The sequence below is a fragment of the Muscardinus avellanarius genome (genome assembly GCF_963383645.1).
Source record: "Muscardinus avellanarius genome assembly, chromosome: 13".
NCBI classification, from domain to species: Eukaryota; Metazoa; Chordata; class Mammalia; order Rodentia; family Gliridae; genus Muscardinus; species Muscardinus avellanarius.
Genome location: NC_137799.1, coordinates 58,696,917 through 58,718,237, shown reverse-complemented (window position 1 = coordinate 58,718,237; position 21,321 = coordinate 58,696,917). Strand labels below are relative to the sequence as shown.

The window sequence follows — 21,321 nt, the reverse complement described above, 5'->3', positions numbered from 1 at the left end:
AAAGACTAAAAGATAGGGCCTGGGGTGTAGCTCGGAGGTAGAATGCCTCTAGGTTCCAACCCCAGTACCAAAAAAAAAAAAAAGACAGTAGAAAAATATGGAACAAGGGCTAAGACACAACAAGCAAGAAGAAATGGTTTAGAGCATCTGAGTGGGTTTCCAGAGGGACCTCACAGAAAGCTGCCTTACAAAAGCACAGCCATGGCTAGCCCAAGGGGGAAGGACCATGCAGCCTGAGAAAACAAAACAGGTAGAGAATGAAGGAGAATGAAGTAGGCAATAATTCTAGAACTGCACACACTGGTCAGAGTTTTGAAAGTATTTTTGTATGTGGAAATGGGATAAGACCAATTTTTAAAAGAGTAATTAAAAAATAATTTAGGCTGCTATTTCAATGTGTCATTTCCCTAAAGAGCAAATTATCTCCTCAGAGACTAATGAGTTCTTATTATATGTGGTTCTATATTTGTTTCAACTGTGGAAATTTTGGCAGATGAATCTCTTAAAATTTAGTTCCATGATCTCAATAGTTTTAAATAGGAATTTTTATTATGACATTAAAATTTTGCATTAAATATCAAAAATCACAAATAACATTTTAATGGTACTATAAAAGTGAAAAAAAATGTTGTGTCTTTTCAATTATCTATTATGTCTAGCCAGGACTTTATGCCCTACAATATTCCAGAGCCCAGAAGTAACCCTGGAGAAAGAAATAAAGTAAGAGGATGCTATTTCTTTATCTCTTATTTCTATGATATATTATTATCTTTTCTTGATTAAATTATTTTAAACTGTTTTTATCTGTGTGGAACTGGGGATGGAACCCAGGGGCTGTTTACCTCTGAGTTACACTCCCAGATCTATTTTTATATTTAATTGGAAACAGGGTCTCACTAAGTTGCTGAGAGCCTCACTAAGTTAGCTGAGGCTGGCTTCAAACCTGTGCAATCCTCTTGTCTCAGCCTCCCAAGTACTGGGATTACAAGTGTGAGCCACCACACCTGGCTTAACTTATTTTTAAAATTGACAAAAGTTGCATGTATTTACAGTGTACAACATATATATATATATATATATATATATATATATATATATATATATGGCATGGTTAAATCAACCTAGTTAACATACATACTACTATCCATATTTGTCATTTAGGGACATGAGAACACTTAAAATCTACTCTCTTAGCAATTTTCAAGTATACAATATTGTTATTAACTATAGTCACCATGATGTACAGTCAATATCTTGAATATATTCCTCTAGTCTAAATAAATTTTATGCTCTTGGACCAATATTTCCCCATTCCTCCCATCTCCTAACCTCTGGTAAAAACAGAGTAACTTTCTACTCTATTTCTATGAGTTGGACTTTTTTAGAGTCCACACAAAACAAAAACATGAGTTAAGTTATTACACCAACAACTGAGTAGAAGTGGCCCATGCTATACCAGTCTTGAGAAGTTCCATGGAAAAGTTGTAAACAAGTTCATGTTTCTGGTCAAGGCTGGCTGGCCGCTCATTCTGAAGAGGGTCCTCACTGAAGACCCTGTTGATGAGGAGGCCGTGGCGTGGTTTATGAGTGATGCTGAACAGTAAAGCATCTTTGGGAACATCAGCGTCGGTAGCACTGATTATGGAAGAATCCAGCTCTGCCATCTGACCCTCGCACACCTAAGGAAAACAAGCCAGAAAAGTCAGCTCTGTGTAAAACAGAACTTGTCTATTAGTTTCTTTCTGTAACATTTACATATAACAAGCCCTAAAAAGAAATTACTAGTTTGAAAAGAACATAAAAAGAAATATCAGCCGGGCGTGGTGGTGCACGCTTGTAATCCCCATGCTTGGGAGGCGGAGACAGGAGGATCACACAGGTTCGAAGCCAGCCGCGCTGGCTTAAGAGACCCTGTTTCCAAATAAAAATATAAAAAGTAGGTCTGGGAATGTAGCCCGGAGGTAGAAGGGCTTCCAAGAACCCCAGTACCACCAAAAAAAAAAAAAAAAGAAAAGAAAAGAAAAGAAAAGAAAAGAAAAGAAAAGAAAGAAGGAAGGAAGGAAGGAAGGAAGGATCAAATCTATTAATCTTCCTCACAGTTTTTTCTGATGATTCAAAGAACTGTTTATTTCTATGTAGAACAAAGACCATTCAGTTTAAAACATATACGTTGCTCTTAATTCAAAGGTTGGTGAGGGAAAGGCAACCAAAGGATGCTTGCTTTCTGAAAACTAGAAAAGTTCAGTTGGAAAACTAAATTGAGAACCTTCACCTTCAGACACCAATCTGCTATTTTGGCCTCCTGGACTTCATCACTTCTACAATTCTGATTTAGAAATAGCACAGATTAGCTGGGCGTGGTGACGCACGCTTGTAATCCCAGCATTTGGGAAGCTGAGACAGGAGGATCGTGGTTCTCAGACCGTCTCAGTGACTTAGTGAACCCTCCACAACTCAGTGAGACCCTGTTTCAAAACAAAGAATAAAAGTAGGTCTGGGGGTGCAGTTTGGAGGTAGAATGACCCTGGGTTCCATCCCCTGTGCCAAAAATAATAATAATAAAAGAAAGCACAGATTTATTTTATTTATTTATGATTTTTATTTTTAAACAGGGTCTCACTAAGTTATGGAGGCCTCACTAATTTTCTGAGGCTAGCCACAAACCTATGTATGGTCTTCTTGTCTCGGCCTTCCAAATACTGAGATTACAGGCGTGCACCATCATGCCCTGTTTGTACTGGTGTTCTTTGATTTTTATCATTACAGTTAAAACATCTTTATTTCATTTCAATCAAAGACTGAAATGTAGAAGGATACATCTGGTAACATATAGTGTTTATTTTAATTCTGGGTCTCTAATCTCTCCCTAACCCTAACCACCTCTAATTTTCTTGAACCACCTTCCAATATCACACTTCAGATTTTATAATCCCTAAGCAAAAGGAAGTGGAACGTTCATCATTGTATGTAGGATACAGTCATTTAGACCTTGACAATATGGTACTACATGTCTTGACCTCAACCCCCCCTCCATAGTGATGATAGAGAGAGCAAGGAAATATTTCTGTATCTTACTTTGTAATATAGCAAGATCTAAGTAATAAATGCATGCAAATTCTGCACATGTTTCTTGGGACTCTGCAATATCCCTGAGCTGTTGGGATATACACATTCTCAAGAATCAAAGTCAAGTGAAAGTACGAAGGCCTGTCCATCAATAACTGTAAGAAGAGGAAGAAAACGCCTAGTGTTTCTAGATACCAGTACACAAGGAACACGTAAAAATAAAGGAGACTGGAATGCCTTTGTGGCTTAAGGGAACAATCAAGCCTGGAAGGTATAGAACTGTGAACACACCCTTTCTCTGCAGGTTCTCTCTAACTTTGAAGGGAAGCCTCCAGGAAGTACTTTTGGTAGATTGTGCATAAAGAAGACTTATTCATACATAACATGATGCTGATTTTAACTTATCTGGCCTTATGAAGGGCTGAGACAATATCACCAATTAATTCATACTGATATACTTATGAAATCATCTTTGATGATAATTTGCCTTTTACTCAAAGAATGTGTGTGTGTGTGTGTGTGTGTGTGTGTGTGTTCATGAGAGAGAAGGGGGGGGGGGAGAATATCAAACCTAGAGGCATTCTGAGCTACACTCTCAGCCCTATTTTATTCTTTTATTTTGAAATAGAGTCTCACTAAGTTGCAAAGGGCCTAAATTGCTGCAGTTGGCCGTGAACCTGTGGTCCTCCCATCTCAGCCTCCCAAGTACTGGGATTATAAGCATGTGCCATCATGACCAGCTTTCAGAGAACTTTAATAAAGCAACTTAAAAATATGTTGTCTACATCCTTCTTTGTAGAGCTTGACTATGACACTCCCTCACCCCCAACTCATTATGACAATGTCTCTTATTTACTGAAAGATAAGTTCATTCAAAAGATTACCAGGAAAATTACTGGAAAAAATGTGGTATTCAGTTTTGGAGAGCGAGTTATTTATGGAGACTGTGACAATAAAAATGCTAGATCAATGCATAAAAAGCAAACATGCACTAGTAGACAGGTTTGGAATGAATGACAATAAGCTGAAGCCTCAAACCTTTTTAGAGCACCGCTTAATGTAATCCAAACTTGCTATGAAATAAGTGTGTTTTCTCCGAAGAAAGCAAAATAGAGTTATCGAAAAGAAAAATAGCTCTTGAAGCTGAAAGTCAGCTCTGCCAACGACACAAGAGGCTCCATATTTGTTAGTCTACAGCAGCTTTTTATGGAACACACAGGTGAAAAGCATGATTACTTTCAGAGAAGATCAAGGGACAACTTCCCAATGGCCTAATTATTTCAGAAGCCCTTACCCTAGATGCATACAAGACAATAGAGGTAGGTATAGAAGGAATCATTGGTGGATTTTTTTTTTCTTTTCATAATTACTGAAGGGCTCTCCAGAGACACCCATGTGCCAACTGAAGACGGAAGGCAGGAGCTGGCTCTTAAATTTCATGCTTGTGGTGACTCTCATGTACCATTAAGATTCAGTAGAAAATTAAAATCAAATAAAGATGTTCACATTTACAGTGTGATTATTTTTAGTGAAAAATAAAGCAAAATAATAGCTTTGGACAATAATAACAATAACAGCAAAAAGATGACAAATAAAACAATGATAATAATATGACAATACCTATTCATTAAGAGTCTACCCTTTGCCAGACCATGTTAATCATCATGGCTACCTCTCAAAGAAAATTCAATACACATTTTGCTGATGAGGAAAGAGAAGTACAAAGAGAAATAACCTGCCCAAGATCCTACAACTATTAAAAACAACACCCAAGTCCCTCTGATCCCAAAGGCTGAGTTCATTTCATCAGGATTTGCTATTACTGTCTGAATTATATAATCACATATACATATTACACATATATATAATATAATTTTAAAATGCTTGTATACTGATAGTAAAGATTTCAAATACATATAATTAAGAATTTTTTTAAATACACTACTGTGGAGTATTATAGTGTAGAGTATTATATTACAGCATAGTATATATAATACAATATAATACAAACCCTTTTTTTTTTTTTTTTGGTGGTACTGGGGTTCCTGGAAGCCCTTCTACCTCCGGCTACACTCCCACGGGCTACACTCCCAGACCTATTTTTATACTTTTTTATGTGGAAACAGGGCCTCTTAAGCCAGCGCGGCTGGCTTCGAACCTGCGCGATCCTCCTGTCTCCGTCTCCCAAGCGTGGCGATTACAAGTGTGCGCCACCATGCCTGGCCAAACCCTTATTTTTAAGTAAAGAAATAAAGAAATAATCACAGTATCATGTATGTTACTAACATGTGTACAAATTATTTAGGTTATGTAGTTGACTTTATTATGCCCCATTCCTTCAGTTATGAAGTAGCAATAATAATAACACCATCACTCTAAATGCTTATTCTGAGTATTAAACATGAGTACATATAAAGGGCTTGGAATCTACAATCTACTCCAAAGTACTCCATCTTATCTATATGCAATTTGATAATTTCATCCATGTAATAGCCATATGTCAGCAATTGTTATTATAACTTCCATTATTATTATTATTATTATTATTATTTATTATTATGTTAATAGTTTTCAAGTGTTTATATTACATGAAAGGATATTGCCTTCCCCACTCCTCACTAAATTATTGTGTTTGGTATACTTGGACCACTGCAAATGGAATATGTAAAAATAAAGATCAGAGCCGGGCGTGGTGGCGCATGCTTGTAATCCCCGCGCTTGGGAGGCAGAGACAGGAGGATCGCTCAGGTCCGAAGCCAGCCGCGCGCACTGGCTTAGGAGACCCTGTTTCCAAATAAAAAATATAAAAATAGGTCTGGGAGTGTAGCCCGGAATTGAAGGGCTTCCAGGAACCCCAGTACCACCAAAAAATAAAAAAAATAAAGAACAGAGAATTATAAGAGAGAAATGGACAAGTCTCTTACAGTAATATTCTGCACTACAAAGTCAGGAGCTTCATCATTTGTGGGATTGATTGTCACATAAAATGGTATCTGCATAGAGCGCTGCTTCCCATCTGTCACGTAGACTATGAACTGGTCCGCAGTTGGTTCTATCCTCTGATGCCTGGACTGTACATAGTTAATGTGTAAAGCCTTCATATCTTTCCACTGAAAGGAAGCTGGAATACATAAATGAGGAGAAAACATTATTTCCAAGTTATTGTTCCTTATCTTTAACCCTATAATAGCCCATTTCTCAGCAAAGCAAATAAGAGATCACAGCAGTTGACTTAAGTATCTATTGTCAGGGACAACACTTGACAGCCATCGATGTAAAAGCAGATATCCACATATCCAAAGGAAAGATTCAAAACTGCAAGAGCTGCTACTTAGAATGCAGAGGGACTTTATGTCCATACTTCAGATCCTTGAAATGAATGCCAGGGACACCTTCACTTGTTCTTGTCTTTTTGGGTAAGAAAATGACCACCTCTTTCACAGAAAGGCAAAATAAGAGTCAATCTATCATTTTTCTTATTTGACATATGTATATCAAGCAACTGATTGGCTTGAGTGGAATTAGCTGACCTGATGTTTAGGTATTAAGATGTGGCCTTAAATCAAAGGAGAAAAAAAAAATCTCAACTGTGAATTAAGTCCCAGAAAAAGATTGAGTAAACTTTAATGCAATTAATCTTAAACCTAGCCTCTCTTATATTTATAATAGATATGCCCTACAAGGGGCTTGTGGCATCATTTACTTCCAACATGTTTCCTGCTGGGCATAGTGGCACAGGCCCAGTACTTCAGAGGCTGAGACAGGAAAATCACAGGTTCAGGGCCAGCTTCAGCAAATTATCTAGATCCTCTTTCAAAACAAAAAATAAAAAGAAGTAGGGTGTAGCTAGGAGGCATAATGTCCCTGGTACCAAAAATAACAATAAATAAAAATAAAACATGGTCTTTGAAAAATTTTACTTTTGATTTCTGTTTTTGTTTTGGTTATTTTGTTTTTGCCTGAAATTTAAGAGCTATTTTGGTATCTGGGACACATTTTGATTTCAAAATTAATGTCATCTGCTTAAATATTCCAGGCCTTCTCTCTCTATGATTCTCATAGTATACTTCCCAATCTTTTATACCAGTTATCTATTAAAAATGCTAAAAAGTTGTGAGAATGAGACCTTGTGAACTTCCACAGATTAATTTAATCACAACATTCTGTGTTGTGACGAGAGCCTTTTTAAAACATTCTTTCTTTGATGATATTCTCCTATTTTTCATAAGTAAAATTTTCTTGTATTTTGATATAAACTTGCATGCATAGGGAAAATCAGAATAAAATTAAAATAATGAGATTCAAAAGTACTAGCTGTAGAAATAATAACTTTTGTGTGTGTGTGTGTGTGTGTGGTACTGGGGTTCCTGGAAGCCCTTCTACCTCCGGGCTACAATCCCAGACCTATTTTATATTTTTATTTGGAAACAGGGTCTCTTAAACCAGCGCGACTGGCTTCGAACCTGAGCTATCCTCCTGTCTCCGCCTCCCAAGCGCGGGAATAACAAGCATGCACCACCACGCCCAGCTAGAAATAATAACTTTTTAATGTAAGGGATGCCCTGAACACTTCTGAAGTCCTTACCCAGTAACTGAGCATGATCTTGCCAGTCATATCCATAAACATAGACAAGTTTTTGCCGGTTGCAAAACCAAGACATACCTATATGGATGCCCGTATTGCTTTTCTCAAAACCCACAGAAGGGAGTGTGTTTTCAAGGTAGCCAAATTGGGGAGGAGAAACTAAAACAAATTCCAAGTCATCTTCAGCAGTGTCAGGGTCAGCGGCCAACAAATGGTCAGTGGTAAGAGCTGCTGAGAACCCTTCGTCTACAATAAATATGGTACCTGCATACAAACAATAGCACAATTATGACTTAGCATGAAATCTCATCAGAATACCGAGGACAAAAGGCAGATTGAAATTCCAATTCAGAGAAGCTTCCCCTGTGCAAATACACCTCCATGGGAGATGTTCATTTCCTCTGGTATACTTCTCTGTATAGCGACAATATTCAGGGGTAATGGGTGGAATTTAATTTTACTTATGAAATTATATTTTTTTCCTTGAATGAGCAAGCCACACAATAATTGAAAGACAGCAGAAATACTAAATGCTCCAGCAAAGCCCTTTAGCCATTCTCGAAGAACTCGGATTTCCCTTGTGTCTCTACAGAAGTGACAAATGAAAATAAGAATTGCCAAACTGTTTTAATGATAAGCCACTAAATGTAGTTTATGTACTCTTCAAGATCAGTTGTTACCTCTGTTTGTCAGAGCGTTAATTGCCTGAGAGCTATTATGAATTGCTCATAACGAACATTTTTTTCCATGCCTTAGTGCTTAATTATTCTGCTGGGATAATGCTTCCTTTCCAGAACATTGCTTGGGAGATAGTTTGCAAATTACAATAACATTCATACATATGCTTATGTTTTTTTTTTTCTGAGCGACAGAACATATACATAATGCCTATGAAGAGATGACTTTCTAAAAAGCAAATAAGGTTAAATGTATATAAATGGTCTCTCTGGTACACTCATTCTGCTCTAATAGAAATTATTATGGAAAAAATAAATTACTCTCTCTCCAGCAGGCAAATGCTATTTTCCCATGTGAAATGAAACCAGAATATTTGAGGATTTTCAGCGCTGTCCTTGTCCCAACCCACATGCATGCACACGCACGCACATTTTTATCTCCATACAGAAATATCTAAGAACTTAAAAAGTAAATTCTTTTGACTTGTAGTATTTTATAGATTTTGGATTTTCTAAAAATTTCTGGGGTGACATTTATTGGAAGGCAATAATATATGGCAGTTTTTTATTTTGACTATAAGTGGATTATTTTTGTGAACCACAGGTATAATGTTAGGTAAGATCATAGTACTTCAACAGAAAAAAATATTGTCACCTATTGCAATCGAAGGTGGCTGATTGTCCACTGGATGCACTGTGATGTTGAGATCATACACTGGAAAGGACTCGTGAAGAGGAACAGATGGATTAGGTCCATTGTAACAACAGCCGTTCACAAAAGGGCCAGCTTCTGCATCCGAAACCACCAATGTAATGGAGTCAAAGCCAGGCATGAGGCCAATCTCACCACCTGGAGAACACAAGTATGGCTGAAATCTGGTTTTCTGAAAATCGAGAATACCAAGATTGGACATCTATCTGTTCACGCCTCTTCTATAAGCACTGAGAGGCAAGGCGAGGAACTTACGTGGATAAAATGTAAAACTCAATTCTATAACTATGAAATGAAAATACAGTCATGAAAGTCAATGCAAAAATCTTGTCCATCTGTTGCCTCCAGTGAAATCCCTGCTAGCCATCAATCACCAGAGGTAGCAACCCAGGGCTAACAAGGGTCTGACAGTTCACAAGTGAACACGGAGAGGCCTGAAGCTTGAATAGTGGTGTTTTCATTCTTCCTTCATCATCCATCCTTTAGTGTTAGGACCAGCCTCTGGGGGAGGCTGAAGGCACCCTGCTCTCTCTCTCTCTTTCCAATTTCATCAACCACTTTGAATAACCATCAACCACATTGCTGTTTAGAGAAACAGAGAATGCTGGGCAGGTGGAAAACATAGGCAATCCACATTTTGGTCATTTCTTTCAAAGATTGTTTTACATATTGGCTAAGATTTTTGTATGTGTGGTACTAGGGATGGAACTCAGGGGCATTCTACCTCCAAGCTATACTCTCAGCCCTATTTTCATTCTTTATTTTAAAAGAAGGTCTCACTGAGCTGCAAAAGGCCTCACTAAGTTGCTTAGGCTGGCCTTGAACTGCAATCCTCCTGTCTCAGCCTCCCAAATGCTGGGATTACAAGCGTGCACCACCATGACCGGCTTCCTGGCTAAGATGTTTTTAAAACTAGCAACGGTGCCTTGAAAAAAGGTAGCACTTACTTTTGTTTTCTTCTTTTTACTTGTTAGATTTTTACTGTCTAAGGTTCAAAAAGAGACCCCTCAACTTGAATAGTGAGAGGAATAAAAAGAAAATATCAGGATCCCATAGCTAATCTGAAACAGGAGAGTCTCCTCTAAAGTATTAACAAACAGCACGGAGTGCTTGCTCTCCAGGGGACAGAATGCCCAGCACCTGTGCTCTCGGTAATTCTAATGCATCATCTTCAAAGTGCCAAGAGGAAAGCAATTACTGCTGGACGCTTCCACGAGACTAGGACACAAAAGATCAGGGATGTCATCTCTTCTCATCAGACACACTGGCCAAATCCGCAGAGTACTGCACTTGGCTTTATTTTCCCTGTTTAAAAAAATGACAGAGAAAGCTAGAGATGAAATCATGGAAGAACCAAATGAGTAAGAGATTAAAAACTGAAAAAACAGAGTTGAAGTTCAGAGAGTTAGAAAGAAACTAAACTGGGGAGGAGTCAAAAATAAGAGGCCCCCACCTGTTCATACGGATAAAAATAACTGGTTTAAAACAGTTATTCACTTGGTAAATATTTAAGGCCTATATTGGGATGATTAGTGTCCAAATACTCTAGCAGAGAGAAAGGAAGACATTTTGCAACTGTGAAAGGCATTTCAAAAGACTGCCAGATGCCAAAAGATCCACTGTGCTTTGCACACAGTCTAAGGGTAGATAAGAAAATGTAGTGTGGTTAAAATATCAGATTTATGTATGGGCTAGATTGAGCACATCAAATTGCTACTATTAAATCATCTTTTATCCATTAGATAGCAATTTCACATTCAGTAGGCTTTCCATATCCACACATTCCACATCCATGAATTCAATCAAGTGCAGGTCAAAAATATTCAGAAAAAAAATGCATTTGTCCTTACACGCCAAATAACAACTATTTACATAGCATTTGCATAGCATTTGTATTATAAGTAAGCTAGAGATGACTTAAAGTATATGAAAAGAGGTGCATAGGTCATAAGCAAATACTTGGCCATTGATATGAGGGACTTGAGCATCCTGGATTTGGGTATGGAGGGAGGGAGGGTGTCCTGAAGCCAATCCCCTGGGGATACTCAGTGATGACTGTGTTCCTGCCTGATTATGTACAAGATACTGAGGGTGAAGAAGATGAGAATGTTGGCTGCCAGGGGCCTGGGGCAGGGCCATCACACTGCAGAGATTTGGACATTTGTAGCACCCAGAACAAAGGAGTATACAAGAAGACACTCATCTCACCCCTAATGTACCAGTTCATCATGAGCCTGCCAAAGATGCTGAAATTAAACATTAAACAACAATCACTGGTCTTTGAATCCCTTTCCTGCAGGCCTACTTGAGATCTATTGAGGAAATAAAAAAGAAATATGTAGTTGTGAACCCTCAGGAGACATTGAGAAATATCAAGCAAGTGGACTATGCTTCCCACAACAGAGAAATGACCAATAAAACCTGTCCGACTGTTTCTTGCAGGTAGGAGGGCTAGGGAAACCTCATTTAAAGAAAAAAGCTATCTGAAGAAGTGACTGAAATTTCCCATGTTAAACAGCCATGGGACAGCTGATAACCTGATAAGTCACTGTTTTCCAAAATACATATGAGAAATATTGCTGCAAAATGTTTTCTCCCATTTCCAAATGAATTTTTAGCAATCTCCATCCCTCCTCCTTGAGACCCCTCCCACCTCGCTGACTGAACTCTCCTTGTCTCTTCAAATAGGAAAATGGGCTGAATTCTGACATCTCTTACGTTGCCCACCACTCAGCTGGCCTTCCACATCCCATTAGACTTCTACCATTCAATTTTCAGTTTTAAAAGGGCATATGGATGAGTAAACAAGAAACTGTAATAATGTGTGCTTAATTCAGCAAGAAGAAATACATGGTATTAGTACTGAGGACGTGCCTCTAACTCAGGCCTCAGATGTGTGAGGGGAGATGATGTGATGTGCAGATTGTCATGCTGTTATCTTTACCCGAGGATGCACTTTGTCTGCATATTTAACTTAGTACTCCTTCATAGCAGAGTCTGGATTTACAGCCCCATGACGCCTGGTGCTGCATCTTCCAAGTATCAGATGCTGAATTAGTATTTTCTTTAGTTGAACATTTCACATGGGGCATAAATGTCACCTACGTCACAATATGATATGATGCCAAAAATATAAGCACAGTGCTTTTACACAAGCATCTCGGGTATATATCTAATGTGTATTCACACTGTCATGTGCTGTACGCAGGCCACAAGGTATAAGACACCATCTTTGGTTCTCAGGAACCCACAAATCAGACTAGTCACTTCTCAAGAGCTGGCTGGGGATCAGTAAACTTTTTAAATTAATATTATTGCCTTAGAGAGCTTACTTCAAGTATTCCTATTAGGATTTGTGGATCTGTAAACTACAAGAGCCAACTACATCTCCTTCAACTTGACCCAAGGGGAAGTCTATGTGGTGGCCTTCAGAACAGAGTAGCCAGTGCCACTTGCTCTCCCTCCACTCTTGGAAATTCATTATAACACTGAGAAAAATGAAGAAATGACAAATTGCCCAAGTGGTCACCCCTAGCTCATACTCACAATGACAGGCATGTGCGGTCATCTAGAAATATTTCTATACATAGTAACCACCCTTGAAAAATGGGATCCAGGCTGGAGCTTCATCTTACTTTTTTTTTGGTAGTACTGGGGTTCCTGGAAACCCTTCTACCTCCGGGCTACACTCCCAGACACCTACTTTTCATATTTTTATTTGGAAACAGGGTCTCTTAAGCCATAGAGGCTGGCTTTGAACCTGCGCGATCCTCCTGTCTCCGCCTCCCAAGCGCAGGGATTACAAGCGTGCGCCACCACACCCGGCTCATCTTACTTTTTTAACGGAAGCAAGCATTAAGACTGTTAGGTTACCAGAGCCCACAGCAAGGAGTGGTGTTACCACTCTCCCGCTGTTCACATTCCCTCTCTAGTAACAATTCTGTCACTTACCTGTGTGTTTGTATGTCACAGTCCCTGAAATAACATCTCCCTGGGAGAACTGGTCCACCTTGACTCCAGCCTTCCTCACCACCCCCTGTTGAGGTTCTCGCGCTAGCATGAACATCAGTTTTAAGTCATCACTGTCCACATCGGTAGCAAAAATGTGCTCGGCGGTGATGACCACCTCGCCTCCCTCTGAGCAATGCATCATGGAAATGAGGTCAGCCTTCAGGATTGGTGGCTCATCATTTACAGGGTATACCTAAGCAGAGGAGAACATGTGTGTTTGCAATAAAAATGAAGAAATGACAAATTGCCCAACTGGTCACCCTTCACTCATACCCACAATGACAGGCATGTTTGATTGTCTAGCCACATTCAACAGTGGCCATTGAATTTGGCCACGCAGCCTGCATCTTTTACCTTTCCCTATAAGCACCACCTCACAAGGAATGCCCCATGTGAAAGGCATTTTAGAGAGGAATGGAAGAAAGCGGTTATGCTTTGAGACTCCAAGCTCTATTTGTTTCTATACAGACAAAACATTAGTGTAATATAAACTATTCCTCACCAAAAGTCTCTACCCTTCTTTGCTAAATTTGCATGTATTCCTGAGGAATTCTAGTTCTTGTGGTTGGATGCACACACGTTCATAGCATCGAACTTATTTTCATTTCAAATCACTTGGATATTATAAGGCTTTCTTCCAACCCAATTTCTTGCCACCCAGGAAGTCCTGCTTCAGGTTCAGTGTGGATTCCCCAGGGAAGCCTTCCTTGACCACTTGGGCTATGTAGGAGCTGCAGTTACAGAAAATATATGTTTTCATCAATTAATTGCCTTGGTGATGACCTGTTTAATATTTGTCTTCAATCCTAGCCTGTAACCTCTAGAAGAACTGGGATCCTATTTGTCAGGAATCTAGTCTAAGATGTGGCATACAGCTGATATTTACAAAACATGTGTTGTTGAATAAATGAATGAGTGAATATAACTACTCAACAGAGAAATTCAAGAGCTCCAGAAGTCCTTTGGGCATATACTCAACTTTTATGGGCAGATTTTTTTTTCATTTGTCAAAAGGGAGGGGCAAAAATAACCTCAATCAGGCTTCATGCCAGGGCTGCACAGCACCTAAATTCACAAAGGAGTACCAACATAAACACAAAGGCACACGCACACACGGCTCCTCCCATAAGTAGGGAACCCCCGGTAATGCCAGCCTAACCTGCTGGGCCACTAAATAATGAGTGTCATAGTTCAAAAACATGAAAAATAACTTATACGTGGAGCCCATTACTTTTTAAATTAAGTACCTGGGTTTGAGGTCAGAGCACTTTTACTCAAGGTCTACAAAAAGTGTAAGCAGGCATCCTCTTGCTTCGGAGTCAATGTTTTTTCACTAATCTCAGGGACTCAGAGAAGTTTCCAAAATAAGCCCTTTACCTTGATATGAACTGGGAAGGAAACATTCTACCCACCTCAACATGTAGAACAAATTCTGCTGAATTCGTGCCATCCGTGGCTTCCAAGCGTATGTCATCCTGAAGAGCCTCAGATCCATCATGTTGATACCTATGGGGATAATATTTGCAACTAATCTCTCAAGAACACCGAGATGAGTGATTCAAGAGCTTTTCTACGGCTTGGGCCACGGGCTCACTAAATAAATAAGAAAATAACAACAAAACGAAAACAAGCCAGGAATGGTGGTGCATGCTTGTAATCCTGGCATTTGAGAGGCCGAGACAGGAGGATCACAGATTCACAGCCAATCTCAGTAATTTAGTGAAGCTCTTAGAAACTTAGCAAGACTGTTTCCAAATAAAAAAATAAAATAGGGCTGGAGGTGTAGCTCAAAGGTAGAATCCCTGGTTTCAATCTCCAGCACCAAACCAAACCAAACAAACGGACAAAAAGAGCAAAATCATGAAGTCACATATTTAACTATTTAAGTATGCTTGAATGTAAAACCGTTCCACCCTTTAAAATGTGTTCAATGCAGTGACAATTTGTCCCCAAATCAAAAAGTGGTCCTTCAATTACCCCTGTATCAACATTTAGTGTAGCTCAGCCTACTTGCAGACTACACTGGCTGGGACTAGAGAGACTCCAAGATTGAGTGGTTTTAAGTTTTAATCAATTAATTGCCTTAGTGAGGACCTGTTTAATATCTGTCTTCAATCCTAGCGTGTTACCTGAGCGGTAGACAGAAAAAAGTAAGACCCTGTGTAGATGTGATGATTCCCTTTCTTTCCCCATCTTCAAACCTAATCTTTCAGTTATTCAGCTGTACTCTCAAAAACCTTGATCCATGAATTCTGTATTGCCTCCATCCTCTACTTCCAAGCTCTCTTCCTCTCAACTTATAAAAATCTCAAACCTCTCCCAGATTCAAAAATACCTTTCCTTGGTCTAGCCTTGGCTCTGTCTTCCCTTAATTCTCAGCCAAGTTTCTCAAAGGCATTGTCTCATTCTAGACTTTCTCCCCAGCACACTGCTGTGATGCCCAATAGATTCTAAATAGCTGCTGAATTTAATTGAGCCAGGATTTTTAGCCTATCAATAATCTGATCATGATTAGAATGGAAATAAATTTCCATAAAGAATGGAAATAAGTCCTAGGAGTAGAAAGTAAAAGTTGCATTAGAAATAATGCAGTATATTGAAAAACCAGGGCCATCCTTTTCTCAGGACTAGCCTCACCAATAGGCTGGGTAGTGAGAACTCAGGTTGGAGACTCTATTCCAATGTGGGGAAAGGCCCCCAACCCCTCTAACACACTACCTTTTTATACTTTTTATTGCCATGCTCTCTGCTGCTTTTATCAAAAATATTGAAAAGTGATAATGTGCTAATCCTGTTTTATTATGCTGATACCCCTAGAAGGGTCAAAAAGGCCTAAGAATACACATCTAAAAAGATGTGTACAGAAAGATCTGTACAGTCAAGCAGATATTTCAAAACCTGAATCCTCCATATACTAGCTGGGTGACTTTGGAAAAATTCCAAAGCCATAACATGAGAAACAGAACCATTTACCTTGTCAGGTTTTCATTACTGTCAAGACTAAATCAATTTAAAAATATTAATTGAAAATCTCTAGCAAAGTGGTTGAATATATAGTTCTAGCAAATATTGGTACTTTTTCTATTCATTTTTCATTGCCTAGTAAGAATTGCCTAAACCAAATTCTCTAACATGCAGCTAAGAACTGGGATCTCAAAAACAAAAGCAAGCCGGGTGTGGTGGCGCACGCTTGTAATCCCCGCGCTTGGGAGGCGGAGGGAGACAGGAGGATCGCGCAGGTTCGAAGCCAGCCACGCTGGCTTAAGAGACCCTGTTTCCAAAAATAAAATAGGTCTGGGAGTGTAGCCCAGAGATAGAAGGGCTTCCAGGAACCCCAGTACCACCAAAAAAAACCAAAAGCAAAACAAGGGAAATTTTGGTGGAATCGGTGAGTAGTGAGAAGAGGCCAAGGAACTGGAAACTACAAATCAATACTATAAATGAACTGTCAGGATTAAATATCTTCTTGCTTGCAAATCTTTATTCCTAGTCAACTTCCTAGTCAAAGTGTTAAACCAAACATTTGATGCCTAGTACTTTCCCAACATACTTTTTGGCCCTTTTGATAAGAGCCAAGGTGTCAATTTGTAGTTTATACAAGTGAGAAATAAGCTTGTATATATCTGAACCTTACTTTCAGGTAGTCTATGTTGTATCCAGAGAAGATGTTTTACTTAATTGTGTAGAAAAGTTCCTTGCTGAACTGCATTAGGTAGAGGAAATGGAAGAGCTCAGGTGAGAAGAACCAAAATGACCATGAGGCAGGGATTTCTCTATCCCTCTCAGAGCCCCAAGTCTTATTCCATGGCCTACCTGCTCAGACCACCCTACTTGATCACCTGCAAATCCCTACTCCAGTAGAATGGAATAAAAGGTTCCACTAAAGGTGTAGATCAACAGAGTTCTACCCCAGAGTTTTCAGGGAATGAAACTGACTCTTCTTAGAGCTGAGTTCAATGATCTAGATTAGCCTCACAGATGATTCCAGTCTGTATCTATCTAGTTTTTGTTACCTCATGTGATATGTGCAGTTCCAACAAATTTAATATTCATGGTAATTAATTTTTGTTGTTTAAGTATCCATGAAGTCACCCCCACTGGTGCAGTAAACCAGAAGGAAAGAACTATCGGGAGGAAAATGAAAACATTTTCACTTGTAATTTTCAAGTGACTCTTGAAATTAGTAAGGGACATGTTGCTATTCCTGAAATATTTGGACGAATTTCCTTTTCCTTATTCTGCCTCACAACTGATCTAGATGGGGAGCCAAGATATATAAAGAAAAAAGCCGAGCTGGGTGTGGTGGCACACTTGGATGGCTGAGACAGGAGGATCACAGGTTCGAAGCCAGCCTCAGCTACCAAGTGACGCCCTTCACAATTTAATGAGACTGTTTCAAATAAAGAATAAAAAGTAGGGCTGGGAGTGTAGCTCAGAGTTAGAATGTCCCTGAGTTCAATCCCTAGTACCGCAAAAAAAAAAAAAAGAAAAGAAAAAGCCATGAAATTTTCTAACCTAACTTTGAAGGTACGGAGATCTTCCCAAGCAAAAGTGCCCCCTGTGTTTACAGGAATTCCATTCAGCTCCAGCCTTCCATGCAGAGGCAGCTCCTGCAAGATGAGGTAGATACTGTCCAGCGTAGTATCCACGTCAGAAACCAGGATGTGTTCTGTGCTGACGACACACTGACCTCCCTCAGCCACTTGCAAAGGCCTGGTGAATACCTAGAAAGAAGGAAGGAAACACTCAAAGTCCTGCTCCATGAGGCATCCCAAGACGGAACTCCTCACTAAACCACCATAAAACTTCCAGAAACATCTTCACGTGTCAATTTTTCAAGAATATGGTAAGAGGACAAGTTCACAGCTGGATATTTTAGCTGAAAAAATATTATTTGATTAAATGTTTCCAGTTCTGAATATCGATGTACCCAAAGAAGCAAGACAGCCCTCTTATCTCAGAGCCTGTATGGTAGAATAAGCAAATTGGTTACTGTCTATAACGCTACATTGAGAGAATAATAACTTTCACCATCATCTCGTTCCCATCACTCTTTGACACATATAAGTTGTAGACATAAACAGAACCTATGCCGAATTCAGCTGAAGAAAAGAATCCATATCTTTTTTTCACCCTAAAAATTCTTAAACACTTGAGAAATTGATTGACGCTTCACACTTGTGTTATTTTGGAGATGGAAGTAGAGCAGAAAAATTAAAGACTGGAAATTTAAGATTCCATAGGGAACAGATTTATTCAAAGAGCAGACTTAAATACTAAACCCACAAAGACAATTTTTCAATAATAGGGGAACCCTGTGCCTAACTGTTATTAGTAAATTTGTAAGTAAAAAGCAAGTTCAAGCTGCTTAGGGTACTTTGCCACCACAGTGGGAGTGGGCAACAAGTATTCTGTGATCAAATCAGTCTAGAAAATGGTTACAGCAAATATTCTCACCTTGGAGATTTATAAGGCACATATAAGGCCCTGAGGCTTATTGTAGGAAAAGCTCTTAACTTTGTTTACCCTTTATTTTCAAAAATTGGTATTAGCACATGGAAGTAAAAGCAAGTGAAGTTAGGATACGAAATCATGGCTCTGAGGGCCCCTCCTCGATGGTCCAAGGTGAACCCCTGCCGGTATGAGGATACAGTGTTCTCCTAGGATGCACACCCCTTCCTCAGAGCACCTGCTGATCCCAGGAAATAGAATGTTCCCTGAAGAAAGAGTTGGTCAAGGGGAGGGAAGAGCGGGAAGATTACCAGGCATGAGCAGAGGGAAGGGAAGAGAGCAGGCCAGAGCTGGGCCTCTGCTCAGGTGTACACTCAGTCCTCCTGCTGGCAGGACACAGGGCTGGCCACAGTGCCACTCCACAGCTGCTCGGGACATTTGTGGATGTCCCAAGAGCCGCTGCCTGGATCATGGAAATTATAAGACTACAGCTCTGAGGAGACTGCCTTCTGTTTTTTAATAAACTATCACCAACAAAGGAAAGCATTTAAATGACAGACTTTTCTCCTTACCATCACCCTCACCCCAATCCTTCCCTAGTATTTCTCTCTCTCTCTCTCGTTTTGCCAAACCTACATCTTCACTGTAGATAGGAGAAAGAGAAAAAGGAGCTCGGATTCAGAGACGTATACTACCTTTGAACCAAGGTCCATGCTTGTCAAACTCGTTTTCCTGAGTGGTATCAAATTAGTATCCCAGGATGGGAATATCTCACAAAATATATTTTATTAGATGACTTTTTAACTATCCCTTTTAAGAAATTTTATGGGGGGTGGGTTACTGGGGATTTAACTCATGGGTATTCTACTTTTGAACGACACCCTCCAGCCCTATTTTATTCATTTATTTATTTATTTATTTTACAGTAGTGGGGATGGGACCCAGGGGCATTCGACCTCCAAGATACACCCCCTGCCCTATTTTTTGTTCTTTATTTTGAAACAGGGTCTCACTGAGTTGCAAATGGCCTCACTAAGTAGCTAAGGCTGTCCGCAAACTGCCATCCTCCTGTCTCAGCCGCCCAAATGCTAGGATTACAAGCACGCACCACTACACCCAGCATTACTTTTATTTTTTGAAACATGGTCTCACTAGGCTGATGAGAGTCTCACTACTTGCTGAGTCTGTTCTCGAATCTGTGATCTTCCTGTCTCAGCCTCCCAAGCACTAGGATTATGGGAGTGTGCCACCACTTCTGGCTGGGAAAAAAAAAATTAAATAAAAGCATAAGGCTGATTCCCCCCACTCGTTAATCATTAACTTCTCAGTCCCCATGCCCAGGTTTCAGACACTTCAGGTGAGCATGGTGTCAATGTGCCCTAATTATTATCACTCATCCCGTCTCTATGGGCATTTCACATCAAGGAACCACTCCTGTGGCTTGTTTCACTAAGGCTACTAATTTACTTCTAATATTCTCTGTTCCTTGAAGTACTGTTTTGTTTGTTCCATGTGCTAGAGATAGAAGAGAGAGAGCCACTTTTAGCTTCATGTCCTCCTAACTAGTCTGTTTTCTTTTATTTTTTTTCTTCTTTTTTTGTGGTACTAGGGGTGGAACCCAGAGGCTTTCTACCTCTGGGCTATACTCCCAGACATACATACATACATACATACATACATACATACATACAGATATATATATATATATATATATATTTTTTTTTTTTTGAAACAGGGTCTCGCTAAGTTGCCGAAAGCCTCACTAAGTAGCCGAGGCTGGCTTCGAACCCATGAGATCCTCCTGTCTCAGCCTCCCAAGTGCGGGATTACAAGCATGTGCCACCACGCCCGGCAACTAGTCTGTTTTCAAACAAAGGTAACTTCCCCTCTCCCAGTTACAGGTTTAACCATTCGCCATCCTTGTTTAGCAAAAGGCTTGGACTTCTTTGCCTAAAAGAATAATACTCCATGATTGTTCTGGAAAAGGGTTCAGCTTTAGATGCTAGACTACGCCAGGGACTGTATCTCAGAAAAGGGTGGTCTGCCTAAAGTCTAATCAAATTAAGTCCACAAATATTCTAAGCTATTTTCACCACAGGGAGTTTGGTCTGGTCCCTAATGGAGAAGGAGCCAAAAAATGAGCTAGTTTATGTTCCTCCGCATGAGGCGCATCTTCTACCAAAGACTACAAGTTTGCCATCTAGAGATTTCAGACCAGTGATACCAAGGGTGTGTAAGTTGGTGGGACTCTGGTGTGAGGGGAGCACAGCCTGTCCCACAGCATGTGGGGCATGTGACCTCAGTGTGGCTAGAGCTTCTGTATTTTCAAGAGAAACTCCAAGTCAGACTTGATAGGAAATCTCTTGATCTTTATAAACTGCCAATTCATTCTTTTAAAACATAGACCCATAAGACCACCTGTGAATATTAAGCACACCCCTCAGGCCTTCAGACAAGCCCTGTGTTTCACAACCTTAGACAGGTATAGAGATGTCAAGGAGCGACTGGGAAACAGACTCCTAGGGCTGGCTATATTCCAGGTAGGTTCCTGAGGAAGGTGACCTCTGTCCTTACGGAGGAGCTTGGGTAGGCTCTGGGCCCCTCTGGTTTGTAATGGATGAAAAATGCTCTTTTGTCTTTCCACTTTTAAGGGGAAAGATGAAACATTTAATAACCACACTAATTCAGTGTAGCACTCTGAAGGGGGAGGGTGGCTAAGGTAAATAACAAACTCTTACTGTGAACCTCAGCCTCACAGAGAAGACACACAGGGTAGTATTTTGCCTTTGCAGTTCAGTTTTAATTAAAGCCCAAGTCTT

General features: G+C 39.8%; 1 protein-coding gene across 1 annotated transcript in view; it reads right to left on the bottom strand.

Moving 5' to 3' along the window:
* FREM1 (FRAS1 related extracellular matrix 1) overlaps positions 1 to 21,321 on the bottom strand; it is a 131,612-nt gene that overhangs the window by 70,778 nt on the left and 39,513 nt on the right. Inside the window, 7 exon segments of the mRNA XM_080709437.1 lie at positions 1,457 to 1,679; positions 5,991 to 6,187; positions 7,730 to 7,915; positions 8,984 to 9,178; positions 12,992 to 13,244; positions 14,464 to 14,557; positions 17,567 to 17,775. Coding sequence (XP_080565563.1) covers positions 1,457 to 1,679; positions 5,991 to 6,187; positions 7,730 to 7,915; positions 8,984 to 9,178; positions 12,992 to 13,244; positions 14,464 to 14,557; positions 17,567 to 17,775 — 1,357 coding nt within the window.